Source organism: Furipterus horrens, unplaced genomic scaffold (assembly GCF_987537825.1).
Source record: "Furipterus horrens unplaced genomic scaffold, mFurHor1.1.pri manual_scaffold_5, whole genome shotgun sequence".
In the NCBI taxonomy this organism is placed as follows: domain Eukaryota; kingdom Metazoa; phylum Chordata; class Mammalia; order Chiroptera; family Furipteridae; genus Furipterus; species Furipterus horrens.
Genome location: NW_028327175.1, coordinates 193,208,491 through 193,224,265, shown reverse-complemented (window position 1 = coordinate 193,224,265; position 15,775 = coordinate 193,208,491). Strand labels below are relative to the sequence as shown.

Here is a 15,775-nt window from a genome sequence, read left to right as displayed (position 1 = left end):
AAATAATGCTTCCATGAACATTCATGTAAAAGTTTTGTGTGACATGTTTTCAATTATCTTGGATATATACAAGGTCTGTCTGGAAAAAGTCCAGCAAATGATATAACCTGGCAGCCAAGGAGAGTGGACTGGAATGCACATGCATGAACAATGACAACTTCACTGCACTAGTCAGTGGGGGCAGTAGATGCCATTGACTGAGCATGTGTACTGTGTGGCCGTCACATTCAAAATGACTGGGCAAGTAGAGCAACGAATCTACATCAAATTTTGCCTTAACCTTGAACATTCCTCTGCAGAAACCATTCGGATGACTCAGAAGGCCGCAGCTCTGTGTGACTGGTGATTGGCAGCTTTATCACGACAATGCACCCCTGCTCATGCATCACATCTTGTGCAGAGCTTTTTGGTGAAATATCAAATCACCCGGGTGACTCAGCCCCCTACAGCCCAGGTTTGGTGCCCTACAACTTCTGGCTTTTCCCAAAACTACAATCACCTTTGAAAGGGAAGAGATTTCAAACTGTTGACAAGATTCAGAAAAATATGATGGGGCAGCTGATGGCAATTGGGAGAACTGCGTGAGGTCCCAAGGTGCCTACTTTGAAGGGGACTCAGATGTCATTGTCCTATGTACAGTGTTTCTTGTATCTTCTTTAATAAATGTCTGTATTTTGCATATTACATGGCTGGATATTTTTTGGGCAGACCTCATGTATGAGTGGAATTTCTGGGTCAAATGGTAACTCTGTGTTTAACTTTTTGAGGAGCTGACAAATGGTTTTCCCAAATGACTATACCACTTTACATTCCCGCTGGCAATGGATGAGGGTTCCAATTTCCCCATGACTTGTTATGTCTGTCTTATTGATGATAGCCATCTTAATGGGTATGAAGTGATACCTCATTGTGGTTTGATTTGCATTTACTAAATAATTAATGACTGATTAGGAAATATCATCAAGAGCAAAGATATGTCATTAGAGACCAAGGTTAAGTTCATCTGTACTCTGGTAGTCCCAATTACTATGTTCTGACTTTTATATTTGCCCTTTAGCAGAGATGTTTATTCCTTCATACGGGTTTGAGATACTCTAACTCTTTTTGATTTAAACCTGAAAGACTCCCTTTAGCATTTCTTGTAGGGCAGGTCTAGTGGTAACAATCTCCTTCAACATTTGTTTATTTGGAAATATCTTAATGTCACGATCATCTTTAAAGGACAGTTTTGCTGGATAAAGAATTCTTGGTTGACAGTTCTTTAACTTTCAGGACTTTAAATATACCATTCCACTGCCTCATGGTTTCTATGGTTTCTGATGAGAAACCTACTGTTAATCTCATTGAGGATCCTCACTGAACTTGAATGCGTACTCATTTTTATTCAAATTTGGGATTTTTTAAGCCATTATTTTGATGCTTAATTTTTTAAATTTATCATTTCTTTGTCTCTTTCTGGGCCATTAATTTCAAGTGTGTTAACTGGCTGGTACTGTATTTAATGTATGTGATGATAAGTTAATTTTTCAAAAAAGTTTTTTCCTTTTAGATAGTTGCTATTGCTATGCTTCAAGATCACTGATTTTTTTCTTCTACACTGTCCAATTTGCTATAAATCCTATAGGTGTGAGTAGGGTTTTATTTTTTCATTTCTGATATTGTATTCTCTTATAGTACCATTGAAGTATTTTTTAAAAATAATTCCTGTTTCTCCCCTCATCTTATGTTACATTTTATATCTTTTGCATATACCTTTGATCATATTTATATGCCTTAATAATGTTGCTTAAAGTCCTAGTCTGCTAGTTTCATTATCTCTGTCATTTCGTATTTCTATTGACTAAAATTTCTCTTCGTATGGTGTCATATCTTTCTGCTTCTTTGCTTACAGTAATTTCTGAATGCTGGACGTTGTGAACTTTACATTGTTGAATGTCAGATTGTGTTGTAATCCTTTAATGATTTCAACATTAAGTATGAAGAAGTCTGTCATCACTTTTATTGTTGTTCTGTATGTAATGAGTATTTTTCTTGGGCTGCTTTTAAGACCTGAATGTTATGTTTAGTTTTTAACAGTTTAACTATGATATGCCTACACATGGTACTTGTATTCCTGCTGTGTTACTTACAAAGTGACAAATATTAGTAATAACTCAAATATCTAAGAATTTGAGAATGGCTAAGTATTCATTGATATAATAGAATGGCATTGAATAAATATATGTAGATTATGTTGGTACAAGATTAATTGTATATGAAATAATGTTTAGTAAAAGAACAATTAACTATATAAATATTTGAAAAATGAAAAACTATTTGTATTAAAGACATATATTTAAGAGTTATGTAAGTAGTATATTAAGGTAAAAGTTTTCCTCTTCTGAAAATCTGTTTTTCAATACGGCTTTATTTAGATATAATTAATGTACCATAAAATTCTCCAATGCAAAGTATATACTTAAAGTGTACAAGTCTATGGTTTTGAATATATTTACAGAGTTGTACAGCCATCACTGCAACTGATTTTAGAAAAATTTTATCACTCGAACAAGAATTCCCACACCTATTAGCTGCCACCTCCCTTTTCCCCTAATGACCTCAGTCCTAGATACTCAACCACTAACTTCCTCTCTTTATGGATTTTCCTGTTCTGGGCATTCTATAAAAATGGAATCATACAATATCTGGTGTTTTCTGACTGGCTTTTTTTTCACTTACCATAATGTTTTCAAAGTTCTTCCATGTTGTAGCATGCATTAATACTTTATTTCTTTTTATTGTTAAATTATATCCAACAGTATCATTTTATATATAATTAACATTATAATAAGTAGCTTTGTGTATATAAAGCCTTTTAGGATAGATTCCCTAGTATGAAATTAATATTATAGAATCAAAGAAAATGAATTTTTCCTATTGTATTTTGATCATATTAATCTATACGCCTCAAAAGATTACATAATGTGATTTTACTTTAATATCCTGAAAACACAAACAAATATGAAAGAAAAATTCTTCTCATTACTGCTCTTTCCCACTCCATTCCTTATTGGTCAGTCTTACTTTCTATCTCTAGAGACAGGCAGCGATTATCCTGAATTTGGTACATAGCCTTCCAATTCATTTTTAAAAAGTCTATTCTTTCCCTCTCTCTGTCTATATGTGTATATACATAAATACATACATCTTTAATGGTTTTTAATTACATATTATTTGGAGGTTTATAAATCCAATGTGATGTCTGCAACATAAATCCCTATATGCATTATTAAATAGAACAAAAACTAATTATATCACTATTATCCTTTCCATCAATATTAATATCATATAAATAAACCATAGTGTAATGGGAGATCTGAATCCCAATAATTGACTGTAATAGCTATCCTAATAATTCATTCCATGCCCTCAAGATAATACCATATTGTATTTCAGGAGGCTATTTTAATTTCAAAGAAGGTAAACAGGATTAATTTCAAGGGGATTCAGATTCAGTGTGGGACCAAAGCACTCAATTTGATTACATATTTGATAATTAATTAACTCATTCTTAAACTCCAAAAGTGCTACCTAATTACTATATAATTGAAATAGACAATTAAATCAGCCATTTAAAAATGGAACTTTGTGAACTAACCCAAAGGGTACTTTGCACATATTTGGTTGAGTATGAGAAAATATTTTGAATTATTTTGGTTTGGAGGAGGCCTCTGGTCATCGCCCAATACTCAGGGTGACTGATCAGGTTTAACAGGTTTCCTGGTTGCAAGGCAAAACCTAGGTAGCCATGATTTGTTACCCGAGTCTCTTCATTTTTTTTCTAGAAATGAATTATTTTTCCTAGTACAAAATACCCGGTGATCGCACATATCATTCATATTTTCATGTAGTCGAGTCTGAATGACCTCATGTTTTCCGGGCCTTTTTTAAACTCTGAGGATTAAAATGCAACCTTAGGGCAAACGCCATTTGGTTATGGCCTGGGGATCTTCCTAACAGCTAAGCTGCAACAGTCTTAAACTACCTCATGTAAAACTAGGAAAAGAAGTCAGCCCTGGCTGGTGTGTCTCAGTGGGTTGAGTGCTGGTCTGCGAGCCAAAGGATCATGGGTTTGATCCCCAGTCAGTTTACATCCCTGGGTTGGAGGCCAGGTCCCCAGTTGGGGGTGTGTGAAAAACAACCACACACTGGTGTTTCTCTTCCTCTCTTTCTTTCTCCCTTCCCCTTCTCTAGTCTCCCTTCCCCCTCTCTAAAAATAATAAAATCTTAAAAAAAAAAAAGAATAGTAAGACCCACTACTACATTTATTTTTAAAGTTTCAAAAGTTTAATTCACTCTCAAAATACTACGCTGCCCTTTTAAATCACTCTACCATTGAATGACCTATGCTAAATTAATATAGCATCTTTTTAAGAGAAGGCAGTGCTATTGCTATTTCAAGTTTGAGTTAGAATTTAGCAGGAGTATCAGACAGATACTAGTTAGAGCATTTACCTACATTTCAGCCCCTATCCCATCTACCACTCAGTAAATGACGTTGGGTATTGGCCTAAAAGAGCAAGAGAGGAATGAACAGGAGGAGCCCTGCGCTGGTGTAGTACCCACACTGAGTTTTTACTGAGATGTTCAATAAGTGAAATTTAATTGGATTTCTTTTGGATGCTTAATGATGAGTGTAAAATGACTCTGCCTGTTTTAGCTCATAATTACTATCTACAACCCCCTTTTCACAGACCTGTACTTAAAAAAAAAAAAAACACCACCACCTTGTTGTATGTCAAATTCTGGGTTTTATGTTTTGTATATCTTCCTCTTCCTGTTCAAGCCTTTCAACTCTTCCTGGAGAGCAGGTATTAATATTATTCCCATTCTTTAGATAAAGTTTTTCAAAGGGATCAGTAGACTGACCAGAGACTAACCATCAGCAGCTGGGGTCAGGGTCTAACCCAGAGTTGGGTTTAAGCAGCGCAGGGCCCAGTGACGTATGCTGGGCTTCACTCCGCCAGGCTAATGCTGCCAGGCAACTGTGTGGCCTTGGACATTGGGACTGCAGTGGCAGCCTCGCTGAAGAGAAAGAAGGTCCTCCCATCAGGACCCAGATGATCCGCGAGGACCTGAGACCCACGTGCCGCAGGGCCCGCGTTCGGAACACCTCTCAACCCCAAAGGGAGGCTGGAGCAAGGCAGCCCTGGCCCTGGGAACTTTTAACGGGCTACCACGCCTCCCTTGCTCCTGCGCGCAGGGGCCGGCCTGTTTCAGCCCCCTGCCTGTTTTTCAAGGTGCAAAACGTACGCGAGTGAGCCTGCCGCTGCAGCACCTAGATTTTCCCACACCGCCCCCAGAGTCCACCGTGGGAGAACTGGGAAGGAGCCCGCTAGGTCCCGCGCTACCCGGGCGGCTCGCGGGGACCCGCCCTTGGGCCGCGTTCGAAGTTGGGTTCCCACGCACGCTGCGGATGCGAGGCCGGTTTTGTCCTGAACGTGCCTCTTGGGCTCCGGGGGGGCGGGGTGCGGGGGTAGGCGGAGAAAGGTGTTCAAGAGCGAGCCGGGGCGAACACTGTCCGCCGGTCGCATGCCCTCCCGCCAGCGCACCCTGCGGCGCTGGCCTCCGCGGACAAGCCCGGGCTGCCCCAGCCCCCGCGAGCGAGGGCTCCGGCCCCTGCGCCGCGGCGGGTCGCTCCCTCTCCCCCACCTCTCGCCCTCGGGCTGCCGGTGCGTCCCCGCCCCCTGCACCGCCCTGCCCGCCGCCCGCAGGTGAAGCCGGCCGGGCCGCTGGAGTAGGTGCGTGGGGATGATCTCACTCGCGCGCTCCGCGCCAGGAGGAGGAGGAGGAGGAGCAGGAGCGGGAGCAGATCCAACTTCCGGGTAGCGAAGCCGCACGCCACCGGCATCTTGCTTTTCCTTCCCCCTCCCCCTGTTGTATCCCTCGCCTCTCCCTCCTTTCCTTTTATTCCCGACCCCACCTGCCAAAATGAACAGCTCCGACGAGGAGAAGCAGCTGCAGCTCATCACCAACCTAAAGGAGCAAGGTAGGCGGGCGCGCAGCCGCCAGGTGCAAGCAGCCGCGGCGCGTGGGCGGGAGCGGCTCCTGGGCGCTGGGCTCAGGGCCGGTGGACGCTGGGCTGGCGGTGGGATGGCCGCGTGGTCGCCCCGGCAGGTCCGTTAGCCGTGGAGACGCATCCTTCGCGCCCCGCGCGGGTGCCAGGGCGTGTCGGCCGGCAGTGCGGGAAATGCTCCCGGCTGGCTGTTCTAGCTGCAGATCTGGGGCGTTGGGGGAAGGGACAAGGATTCGGCGCGGACTTGGCCCCGCGGCCCTACCTTCCACGAGTGATTAGCGTGTGGGGCTGGATATCTTGGGGGGTGGTGGTGGTGTGGGCAGCTCCGCTGGCCCCGCTTCCTGGCTTGGCCCCACCCTTGCCCTTGGGCGCTGGGAGGCCTGCAGGGCTGCGCTCCAGCCATCCCAGCTTTTCATCCTGTCTGGTTTGTTCTAGTTCCTCTTTCTTTTCCCAGCTGGGATTTTTTCGGGCCACGATGTGTTTGATCACTTCTCATTTTTAGCAATTTATTAGTCAGTGAGTCAAAACCCTGCCTGTGTCAGGCTTCCTGAATTGAGACTTGGCACTCCTCCACTGGAAAGCCATGCCATGTATGTGCATTTCTACACTGCCTGGTAATGCGAGTTTATCCCTTAACAGAGAATTGTTTTAATCAGTCATTTTCATCACTTACCACGCCTTTAAACACAGCCAAATTAATGTGAACCTAACACTTTTTAAATTTAAGATTATTATTACCCTGACCAAGGGTGGCCTGAGAAAATAGGTCAAGAAAGAGATGAACCATACAAATTTAGGAAGTAAAACCATGCAGGAACAAAGTGCTTTTCCGACTAACTTGCTGACGGGGCCACTACATAGAGAGGGCACATAGGGCCCCTTGTCTGTGGCTAGTCTTGGGTGTTTAGTCCCAGCTCTTTCACTTCTCTTCGCTCAGCTCACCAACTCTGTGAATTTTGAAAAGCTAGTATCCATCCCTTACAGGGTCTTGAGATGAAGCCTAAACCAGATGACTTTATGAGGTCCTACCCAGTACTATGAACTGTTGCTCCTTAAAACCGAAAATGTACCTTTTGCAAGGGTATGTGGGTTCCTCTGGAGTGCACACTCCTGGAAACAAATCTGTTTGCTGCTTACTGTTGACTGTGTGACCTTGGGGAAATTCTTTAACCTCATTCAAATGGGGAGAACACATTCCCCTGTGGTATCTAGCATCTAGAAAGTGTTGGATTAATGTCAGTGGATTTTGCCTTCCCAGGATCTTCAACTCCCACTGTAAATTAGCCCAAGGTCATAAAGTCACAAGCATCAGCGAATCTAGTGGGTGGGCAAAATGCTTTTATCTGGAATTTCTCAAGAGTTTTTAGTGAAGGGTGGGATTCTATTAGTATTTTTTAAATTTCTAATAACACTGCCACAAAACATAAAGCTTTTTTTACTCAAGTATAGTTGGCATATAAAATTGTATTAGTTTCAGGTGTACAGCATAGTTATTCGACATTTGTGTATACCTTATAATGTAATCACAACAAAAAGTCTAGTAACGATGTCATTCTACAGAGTTATTATATTAACTATATTCCTGTGCTATACATTACATTTCCATGACTTATTTAATAACTGGAAGTGTGTACCTCTTGTTACCGTAACCTTTTCCACCCATCCCTAAATCCTCTTTTTAAAGATTTTATTTATTTATTTTTAGAGAGAGGAAGGGAGGGGATAAGAGAGGGAGGGAAACATCCATATGCAAGGGATACATCGATAGGTTGCCTCTCGCACACCCCCAGTTGAGAACCTGGCCCGCAACCTAGGTACATGCCCTGACTGGAAATTGAACAGATGACCTTTCAGTTTGCAGGCCAGCACTCAGTCCACCAAAACAGACCAGCCAGGGCATCCCTAATTACTCTTTAATTCATGTTCTAGATGTTGGAGATTTTATTGTCGGTAATATATGCCAATGGATACCAGATCTTTTGATAGATGGACAGTTTTCAAATAATAATAAGTTACAACATTCTATTTCTTTTCATTTCGTGTATAATTTCGAGGGTAGGTTAAGAGTACAGGTAATCCACAAGTTGTTTATATTTGATTTGGGAATATATTCTCTGTGCCTTCATTGGGTTCGAGAGCAGAGAAGAAGGGAGGATTCTTAAATTTCTGGTTCTTTCTTACACTACATCAGAAAACAAACAAATTTATGTCATTGGTATTTTTAGAGGATGTGTTTTCTTGATTATGGACATATCAAATGCAATAGACCAGTTAGTTAGCGTTTGAAATTTGTGTTTCTTGAAAGGTATGCTTCTTTTTTTTAGGATAGTGAGTCTGGCTACACAGGTGTTGGAATTTTTTCCGGTCCACAGTGTAATTATTATATATCGCAGAACTATGCATTTGTTTGTCATTGGATCATAGATTGTGGTAACAAATTCAAGAGTATTTAGTTGCTGTTTGACCAGTGGAACTAACTGGTAAAATAGGGATTTGAGGTGGAAAAACAGGCAATGAAGTATTTGGGCTCTTACCAATATTATGATCAATTTTGTAAGATGATGGTGTGTATAATTTATTTTTGAAAACAGACAATTTTTTTTGCTCTCTTAATACCATTTTGAATAACTCTACTTCCCCTGTTTCATGTGAACAAGAACTAATATTCATTTAATACTCCATTTCCCTTTTTAACACTGAGTAAACATGTTCATTTATTCTTTTAACCAATACTTGACAGGTGCCTCCCGTAGCATATATAAGGCCCATGTGCTGGGCACTGGGGTTGAGGTGGTGAGCCAGTCTTTGCTCTCAGCAAGTTTATTTTCTAGTAGACAGTCATTCGTGAAATAATCATATAAATAAATTTGTACAATTACAAATATTTTTCTAGGGTAGGTTTTTAGCAATGGATCATTGGGTTGGGCATGTACACATAAAGTTGTGCTAGACTTTGCAGAAGTGCCCCCCCAAATGGCTGAACCAGTTCACACTCCCCCAGCAGTACCCATGAAGCCACGCACTGGTCAACGTTGACCAACAGCGGTCTTTATTAATTTTGACAGCCTGACAAGTTTCTTAATTTTGCCAATTGGATGAACAGAAGCGGTACCTTTACGAATTTGTATTACCTGGTTATTAGTAAGGTTTGAAATCTTTTTACATGTTTATTGGCCACTGAGGTTTCATCATATAGTTCCTTCCTTACTGAGTTTGAAGTCTGGAATTTGAACCCGTTCCGTAGGAGGGAGCTGGGAAAGAAGGTTCCTATCTACTCTGACTGGCAGGGCTGACAGCAGCCTTCCCTAACGTGACGCCTTCAGTGGTGTGGCGAATGAGGTTGCTTTTGACACAAGTTGTGAAATGTAATGACGGAGTCTGTCATAATATGAACAATCTCTAATTTATACTTACCATTCCCTAAGCTCTACGTCTTATAAATCACACCCACTTCTGAATTACTTCAAAACATTGTATGTTCCCTTCCAGTGAATGGTATAATTAGCTATATTATGTCTTTCTAGAAAGTTATATTATGTCCTTTTAAAAAAAATTAGCCAGTGTGTGTGATTGCTTATGTTCAAGCAGATGTTGAGGTAATGAGGTAATTCTCCTTTTGTCTTTTGGGGGGCTTTATTTCCTTGGACTGATTGACATCTCTAATGCGCTGAGAAATGGCAACTTGGGGTACTATTTCCATATTTCCTAGCTACTCAAGTAGACATTTCCCCTACAAAACATCATACAATTTGTTCCCCCTCCAGAATTCTGTTGGGAAATGATAGACTTAGCTTAGCATTTGTTTAAGGTACATGATTTTCTTTGTAATGTATTCATCTCACATGCACTGAATATTCATAGCCAGGCACTGTGCTAGGCATCAGAGATACAGAGATGAATAAAACCTTTTCCCAGCTGGTGAGGATTCCCTACGCTAGAGATGGTGGTAGGCATGTTAACTACAGGAAGAGTGTTCAGTTGACCTAGATTGGGTCATATGTTTAAATTCTTTGGCCAGGGAAGGGCAGGGCACCCTGATTGGCAGCCCCCACAAAGACCACTGGATTGGAGCAGTTGTCTAAAAGAGAATGACGTGCCACTACCAGAAGCAGGGAGTCAGGGTGGCTGTCCACTGAGCTGGTGAACGTAGTAATGTCGTGTCATTTGGAAATTGTTGAGGAAGTTTGGAAGACAGTGATTGTCACTTAACTTGTAAGGATGTTCTAACGTAACACCAAAAACAACAACAAGCAGGCTGCTATTTAAAATGGATTTCCTATGGTTAGATAATTGGTTTTAAAGAGAGGTAACCTCCTTTCATCTTTAATTACTATTATTTTCCTTGAGATCACTGAGAGTGCTTCAGGTTCAAATGGAAATTTTAGTCAAGCTTATTCTTCGAGCTGAGCTAGTAATTAAAAGGGGTGTCCAGTGTTCCTTTGGCTTCTAGGTTAGAAGGTAGCTAGAGCATTATGTTACCAAAAGGGGCTGAAACTGTTGCCTACCACACTGACCCGGGCAGCCTGGAAAAGCTGAAGCATTGTCAGTGTTGGATCCATGCAAAGTCAGTCAGCAGACATTTCCTGTAACTGACCAGGTAAGTATTTTAGGCCTTGAGGTTCATATGGTTTTTGTTGCAAAACAGTGTACTTATTAAGAATGCAATTTCCTCCTAAAGTGGGTTAGCCACTGCTGAAGAGACATCAGTTGGGCAACCCTTCATGAGATGGAAACTCAAGCATGGGCTGAGAACTACATCCTCATCAGAATTTCACTGTTCACTTAACATGTTCATCACGTAGAAAAATAAATAAACATGTTCATAGGAAAAAAATGAACACATAAAGTGAAAAGGACAATGACCTATTCCATCTCACTCATTGTTTCTTGATATTTATTTCATTATACTCTCCAAGGAGTCTTTTAATATAGTTTCACCCCTAATCACTCCCTTTCCACGTAAAATTTTAATGTCACAGTTACACGGTGCATCTTTTTATGTACTGTGATCCTTTGGAGGGCTACAAACCATTGTAAAATGTGAGATTATTTTCCTCTTTGACTTCCTTGTTGATAATGCATGCTCTAAACCGATTTCCATTCCTCAAAGTTATCTTCTGTTGTATTCGTCGTCGGCAGCCGTCCGTCTCGAGAGACGATGGTGTAGCTTCTTAAGAGTCTATCTGCACCGCCGAGAATGGTTGTGCAGTCCGACTCGGGAGTGACACGGTATCTGTCTCCTCCTGTGTTGAATCGACATCTTGCGATTACGCTGGAGTGTCCTCTCCAGTGAAGCTGAAGCTACAGAGCCTGGGCAGGGTGATATGGAGGGTCTGCTGTTGCCCATGCAGCAGACCCCCCCTCTCTTCGCAGCTGAAGGGTCCAAGGGAAAGACGGAGTCAATACAGCTTGGCTTCAGGTGCGCCGCAGGAGTTGCCGGTGTTGACTACAACGTCAAACCGCCTTAGGGACTCCGGCTCCGGATTTTCTGTCAGGGTTTACTCCCTTAGCCTTTCCCCTGAAGAGGTATGCCGCAAGGCAGCGGAGGTTTTTTGGAGTCAGAGTTTTCCTTCTCTGATGTGCCCTGACTGGAAGATCGAACCAGCGACACTTAGCTCGCAGGCCGACGCTCAATCCACTGAGCCAAACCAGCCAGGGGGATCTGTTGTATTATTAATCACATAATATATACAGGGTGGGGCAAAACTAGGTTTACAGTCTTGAATACGCAAAACACAGTTTATTTTTGTATTATTTATTATTCCTTCACTTTCTGTATGAACAACTGTAAACCTCCTTTTGTCCCACCTTGTATTATATAATTCACTTTAGTACATACGGAGTTAAACCTTTAAAATTTGATTGAATAGTGTTCCACTCTATGGTTCTACCACAGTGTAGTTAACATCCTCTGTATGGACACTTCTGTGTTTCTTTTCTCTCTCTCTCTCTCTCTCTCTCTCTCTCTCTCTCTCTCTATATATATATATATATATATATATATAATGCTTCCAGCAATAGAAAAGAGTTGGCGACATCAGTAAGAACTCGTGTTTAGCTTAATATAGATACACATGACTATACATAGAAATATGTGTAGATAGGTACATATACATTGGGTTAGTATACACACATGTATTCCCTTGCTCTGTCAGCTGAAAGCCTAGATGTGCCAGTAGCGAGGACACAACTAGCTTTAGAATGTGGCTTCTCGTATCATCTCCAAAGAAAGGAACAAGACTCCTGGGAGAAATGGCTGATTCTAGGGCTGCGGTGACTAGGGCAGGAAATATACAAGATGAGCCTGGAGCATCTTGTACTAGCAACTGAGGAAGTACTTAAAGAAATAAGCCCACAATAATGGGGATGTGTCAAAGAGATACAGGAACCGACTGAACTTCCAGGGGCCAAAGACAGAACATTTGAACAACAAAATGTTAGACTATAACCCAAAGTAAAAAAGAGATATTCATGTGTCCATACTGACAAAAGTAAGTGGTTGAATAAACGGAGAAGAGACAAATCTTCTATACAAACAATTCTAGATAATGTATATGGATACTCCTGCTCAAAGCGGTAGAACATAATGCCTTGTTCCTTCGGTGTGGGCTGCACACAGTGACGTCCTTCCAAAGAGGGCAGGGTGAAAATGGGGAGAGAGCACCTTTAAAGAGGAGAAACCTAGCAGACACTACCTCAGCAAGGTGATCAGGGCCAACTCCAATGGGACTGCAGTCATGTTGATAGTGTGTACCTCTTTTTTTTTTTTTTTCCAGGAGACTTGATCTTTATTTTGTTTCCAGTCTCCCTGAGGATAGTATATACCTTTGGTAAAAGGGGATGAAAATGGCACTTTACCTCTGTGTCTTCCCCTAAAGCCTATAGCCCCAGTCTAATCATGAGGAAAACATTGGACAAACCACAGTCGAGGGACAGTCTACAAAATACCTGACCAATATTCCTCAAAACTGTCCAAGTCATCGAAAACAAGGAAAATCTGAGGACCTGTCACAGCCAAGAGGTGTCTAAGGCGGCATGACTACTCAACCTAATGCGGTATCTGAATGAGATCCCAGAACAAAAACAGAGCATTGTGTAAAAACTTAGGAACTACAAATCAAGTATGGACTTTCATTCACAATAATATATCAATATTGGTCAGTTAATTGTAACAGATGTACCAGACTAATGTAGGATGTTGATGATAATAGGACCTGGGTATAGGGTGTATGGGAACTGTACTATCTTTGCAACTTTTCTGCAAATCTAAAGCTTATAAAATTAAAGTTTATTGAAGATAATAGTGCTGCTTACATTCTTGCACACCCATATCTGTAAGTGCGGCTGTAGGAAACATTCTCAAAAGTCGTCGTCGTCGTCGGCAGCCGTCCGTCTCGAGAGACGATGGTGTAGCTTCTTAAGAGTCTATCTGCACCGCCGAGAATGGCTGTGCAGTCCGACTCGGGAGTGACACGGCATCTGTCTCCTCCCGTGTTGAATCGACATCTTGCGATGACGCTGGAGTGTCCTCTCCAGTGAAGCTGAAGCTACAGAGCCTGGGCAGGGTGATATGGAGGGTCTGCTGTTGCCCATTCTCAAAAGTGGAATTGTTGGATCCAAAAAATATGTGTATTTTAAACTTTGTTACGTGGTAGATGCTAATCTATGAGCTATATAACACAGCCAGGCTTTGCTTTCATTTTTCTCTGCTTACCGTCCATGCTGGCTAAACATTTTAAACATTAAAACATGAGTTCTGAAATTTTTGTATGGTACAATGAACAGTAACATATTAGGATCATTTTAGTGAAAAGTCTCTGTGGCACAAATTAGTGTATGATTATGATATATATGTCTGTTTTAAATAAAACCTTTTAGGAGCAGTTTTAGGCTTACAGAAAAATTGAGCAGAAAGTAGAGAATTACTACATAGCTCCTCCCTTCCATCCCTCTCCCACTCCCCCTATTACCATCATCTTGTGTTAGTGTGGTACATTCTATGTTTTCAACAAATGTATGACCTTACCCACTGTTAACATTATCATGCCGAATAATTTCACTGCTCCAAAAATTTCCTCTGCTGCACCTGTTCCTCGCTTGCTCCTCAGCCCTGAACTCCTAGCAACCACTGATCCTTTTACTAGCTCCATTGGTTTGCCTTTTCCAGAATGCCATATAGTTGCAATTGTACAGTCTATAGCCTTTTTAGATGGGCTTCTTTCACTTAGTTATATGCATTCAAGGTTCCCCCTGTCTTTTTTCCAGCCCAATAGTGCATCTGTTTCTCTTTATCACTGGATAATACCCCATGAATGGAAGTGCCATAGTTTGTGTATTCACTTACCTGTTGGTGAACATCATGGTTGCTACCACATTTTGGCAATTTTGAATAAAGCTGCTATAAATGTTCATGTGGTGGTAAGGTATGGAGGGATGGAAGTGTTGTATAGTCCTATGAAAAGGTCTTAGTCTTTCAGCAAGTCTGTGGCCCTGGGCTGTGACTTTCACATGTGCTGCTGCTGCTGCTGCTTTTAAAAGATTTTATTTATTTATTTTTAGAGAGAGGGGAAGGGAAGGAGAGAGGGAGAGCAACATCGATGTGTGAGAGATACATCAATCTGTTGCCTCTTGCATGTACCCATTGGGGACCTGGCTCACAACCCAGGCATGTGCCCTGACTGGGAATCGAACCTCAATCTTTCCTTTCGAAGGCCAGGACTCAATCCACTGAGCCATGCCAGCCAGAGCTCATGAGGGTCTCTCAGTTTTGTTTTCTCCTCCTGAGCTGAGACAGGAAATGCCAGAGGGGCGTTGGAGTTGGGTTATTACCTTCTCCCAAGACTGTTAAGCTCTGGTAAAATAATTTCTCTTGAGGGTAGGCCTGTGAAGAAGAACAGAATGCTGAGTGTATTTCAGAGCAGTAGGGAAACTTTCTCTGATACCCACTGTGAGGACTTGCTAGCCCTCCTGGAGGTCAGGCTCACAAAAGTGTGGGGCCCTCCTAAGACTGGTCCATCTGAGGCTTTTAACCCTCACACTTGTTAGAACTGAGCTTCCAGCAATTTGCCAGTTACAGTATAGGTTTTCCTGCCTGGGCACTGGTTAGTGAGCAGGTTGTAACCCCGCTGCTGGCACTGGTTAGAACAGCTTGGCTTTTGCTCTGATTAAAGTTGTGATCCTCTGTATCTGCTCCATTGTCTTCAGTTTCTGGAGGAGCTATTGCCCTGTGATCTCATCTCTGATAGATCTAAGAAGAGCTGCTGACTTTCGGTGGTTTGTGAGCTTTTCTGTTGTGAGGATGGGCATATCAATTTACAAGTTTCTTCCATACCAGACCAGAAACCAGACTTACATATGCACTTTAAAGGTACTCAGTGTCTTTCCTTTCTCTTGGTTAATTTGAAGTCATTCATGTAGTTTGCTATCAGTCCTTCTTAAGCATCATTCATTCATGAGCACTGAGCTGTGTGTTCTACCAAGTAACGAGTAAGTTTCAGGCTTGGCGTAGTTTCTTTTCAGATGTGAGATCTGGCGTCTTGGTTTTTTTGATCAGTTTTCCCAGCAGTGTTTTCCCTGACTTTTAAAGCACTTTAATTAACAAGTGAAGTATAAATGACTTCTCTTTCTACCCTGGCTTTCAGAGCAGGACCTACCGGGATGTGTGCAGAAAGGAACCATGTCCTCATCGCATACTATCTTTTAGGACTCATGTCCTCTCTC

The 15,775-nt window shown here is 41.8% G+C and overlaps 1 protein-coding gene across 3 annotated transcripts in view; it reads left to right on the top strand.

Moving 5' to 3' along the window:
- Window positions 1–5,774: 5,774 nt before the first annotated feature.
- The window catches only part of SHTN1 (shootin 1), a 97,595-nt gene continuing 87,594 nt past the window's right edge, over window positions 5,775–15,775 (top strand). Inside the window, exon 1 of one of the 3 annotated variants that reach the window (XM_090278665.1) lies at window positions 5,775–6,028. In XM_090278665.1, the coding sequence (XP_090134791.1) occupies window positions 5,971–6,028 (58 nt within the window). In that variant the 5' untranslated portion in view covers window positions 5,775–5,970. The remainder of the gene's footprint in view (window positions 6,029–15,775) is intronic. The other 2 variants (XM_090278666.1, XM_090278663.1) reach the window with 2 other exon arrangements.